This window comes from Octodon degus, unplaced genomic scaffold (genome assembly GCF_000260255.1).
Source record: "Octodon degus isolate 3935 unplaced genomic scaffold, OctDeg1.0 scaffold00181, whole genome shotgun sequence".
In the NCBI taxonomy this organism is placed as follows: Eukaryota; Metazoa; Chordata; class Mammalia; order Rodentia; family Octodontidae; genus Octodon; species Octodon degus.
Genome location: NW_004524757.1, coordinates 3,299,298 through 3,301,571, shown reverse-complemented (window position 1 = coordinate 3,301,571; position 2,274 = coordinate 3,299,298). Strand labels below are relative to the sequence as shown.

The 2,274-nt window shown below is 55.8% G+C and overlaps 1 protein-coding gene across 1 annotated transcript in view; it reads left to right on the top strand.

The window, feature by feature from the left end:
- The first annotated feature begins 275 nt into the window (after positions 1 to 275).
- Ids (iduronate 2-sulfatase) overlaps positions 276 to 2,274 on the top strand; it is a 28,394-nt gene continuing 26,395 nt past the window's right edge. Inside the window, exons 1-3 of the mRNA XM_004643655.3 lie at positions 276 to 523; positions 1,236 to 1,372; positions 2,036 to 2,213. Of these exons, the coding sequence (XP_004643712.1) occupies positions 430 to 523; positions 1,236 to 1,372; positions 2,036 to 2,213 (409 nt within the window). The 5' untranslated portion in view covers positions 276 to 429. The remainder of the gene's footprint in view (positions 524 to 1,235; positions 1,373 to 2,035; positions 2,214 to 2,274) is intronic.

Genomic DNA, 2,274 nt, shown 5'->3' with positions numbered 1-2,274 from the left:
AAACGGTATTTTAAAAACTAGTTAAGGGCACTGGCTGAGTCGCAAAATCTCAAAAGCACCTACAAGGACTCCCGCAGCAGCGCAGCAGTTCACCACCCGGGGCAGTGTTCAGAGGTGGCCTGTTTACAAAGTGCGGGCAGGTGGGCTGTTCAAGCTTTCCAAACTTTCTCCTTGGGCCCTGGCCCCGCCCATTCCGACTCGGATTCGGTGTTCGCACCCCGCATATCTGCCGGCTCCGCCTCTCGAGGGGGCGGGGGTAGAGAAGCGCAGGCGCACTGGCGCTCAGGCCAGCGCCCGGGCCTCTGGGCCCAGGGCGGTTGCGTCTTTTAGTGCTCTGTGCCGCCTGACGCCACACTTGCGGCGGCTTTGGTTACTAACCAGCCCTTCCACTGTAGCCTGTCGCGGACACCGCCGTGGCTCGAAGAAGAAATGCCTCCCCCTGGCCGGCTCCTGCTTTGGTTCAGCCTGGTCCTTGGCTCCTGTGCGGTCCTGCGATCCGCGGCGCAGATCAACTCCACCACAGGTGCCTCCGGTCTTTTCCAGCCTTTCACCGTCTCCCTCTCCGTTCCTCCTTCCTTCCCTGCCTGCATCCATCCTTGCCCTCTGGCTCCCTCTCCCTACTGTTCCTTATCCCACAAATAGCCTGCTTCCCTATCTTCCTCTTTACCCCCATTTTCATGCTTTCTAGCAGCCTTCTTCATTATCTGTTCTTAACCTACATCCATTCTCCTGAAGTCATCTTTCCCTGAAACACCCTCCTCCTCCCCATTCCCTGTCATTTCCTTCCAGTTCGTCCTTCCTCTGTCTCCCTCTCCTTTCATCAATCAGAGTCCGTTCTTCTGTCCTCCTTCCTTTCCTCCTTCCTCTTTGCTTTAAACCATTCATCCCTCCTTCCTCTCATGCTCTACTCACTGTTCCTTCACAAAGCATCTTTCCATCTCTTCACCTATCCCATTCTCTTCCTGAGTTCTTTTCCCCTTTCCTCTGTCCTGCCATCCCTCTCTCCCACCTCTAGGGTTCAAACCCTGGTCAAACTCTAAATCTGCCACCAGGACCTCAGGGTTCCTCTGTACCCTCACCCCCCACTTGCTGACGAACATACCTTGTGACCTTTCTCGTTGGCTGGGCTGTCAAGGTGCAAGGTTCAGCCTTGCCTCTCTCATCCCCCAGGAAGAGAAGGACGAAGTTCAGTGTCCACCTGTGTAACCTCACAGAAGCTCCTCTCTCCCCTGCAGACAATCTGAATGTCCTACTCATCATCCTGGATGACCTACGTCCCTCCCTGGGCTGTTACGGAGATAAGTTAGTGAAGTCCCCGAACATTGATCAGCTGGCATCCCACAGCCTCCTCTTCCAGAATGCCTTTGCCCAGGTATGTCACGGAGGCACTGCTTCATGGAATGTGTCTCCTCATACACTTAGGATTAGAGATTCTTTAGTCACTCTTGGGTGACACTGACCATGCCAGGCACCTCTCAGAAAGAGGCAAGCATGGGGTAGAAAACTATGGTCAAGAACATCTGGTTGTTCACTCCAAAGTAAGCTGGGTCCGAATGGCTACCACTCCCCCTCTGGTGGAGGGTACACTTTGGCCCTAACGTGCTCAGGACTGTCCTTTGTCAGCTTCCTCCTAGAAGGGGACACTGCTACACCCTGCCAAGTGTCATCCAAGGGTCTGCCCATTGAGCCCTGGGCAAGGGTCAGCCAGCTGCCCATGGTGGCCACTTCCCTGCTCTCCCTCTCAGGCTGGTTCCAAGAACAACAGCAGCTCTGGGTGCCTGGGGTCATCATCACATAGCAGGCCATCTGCATCTGCTGGCTGGAGGGCTCACTGCTGTCTTGTGTCGCCAGGAAGCCTCAATCTCTAGCATCTGAGTGGGGCCTGCTTCCCACTGGCTGGCTTTGAGATCTGCATGACTCAGCTGCCAGGCTGTTGCTGAGGGCCCAGAGAGGTTGCCTGGTTACCTTGGAGACAGCAGCCCCATTTTCACATTTTGCTGTGATTATGCTGACCTGTGCTTGTGCTCCCTACCAGCAAGCAGTGTGCGCCCCGAGCCGCGTGTCCTTCCTCACGGGGAGGAGGCCTGACACCACCCACCTGTATGACTTCAACTCCTACTGGAGGGTGCACGCAGGAAACTTCTCCACCATCCCCCAGTACTTCAAGGAGAATGGCTACGTGACCATGGCGGTGGGAAAAGTCTTTCACCCTGGTACTGCTCCATGGCCCGGGTCTGGGGTTCTCTTGTGCTGAGTGTGGGGGTCCCTGCTGGT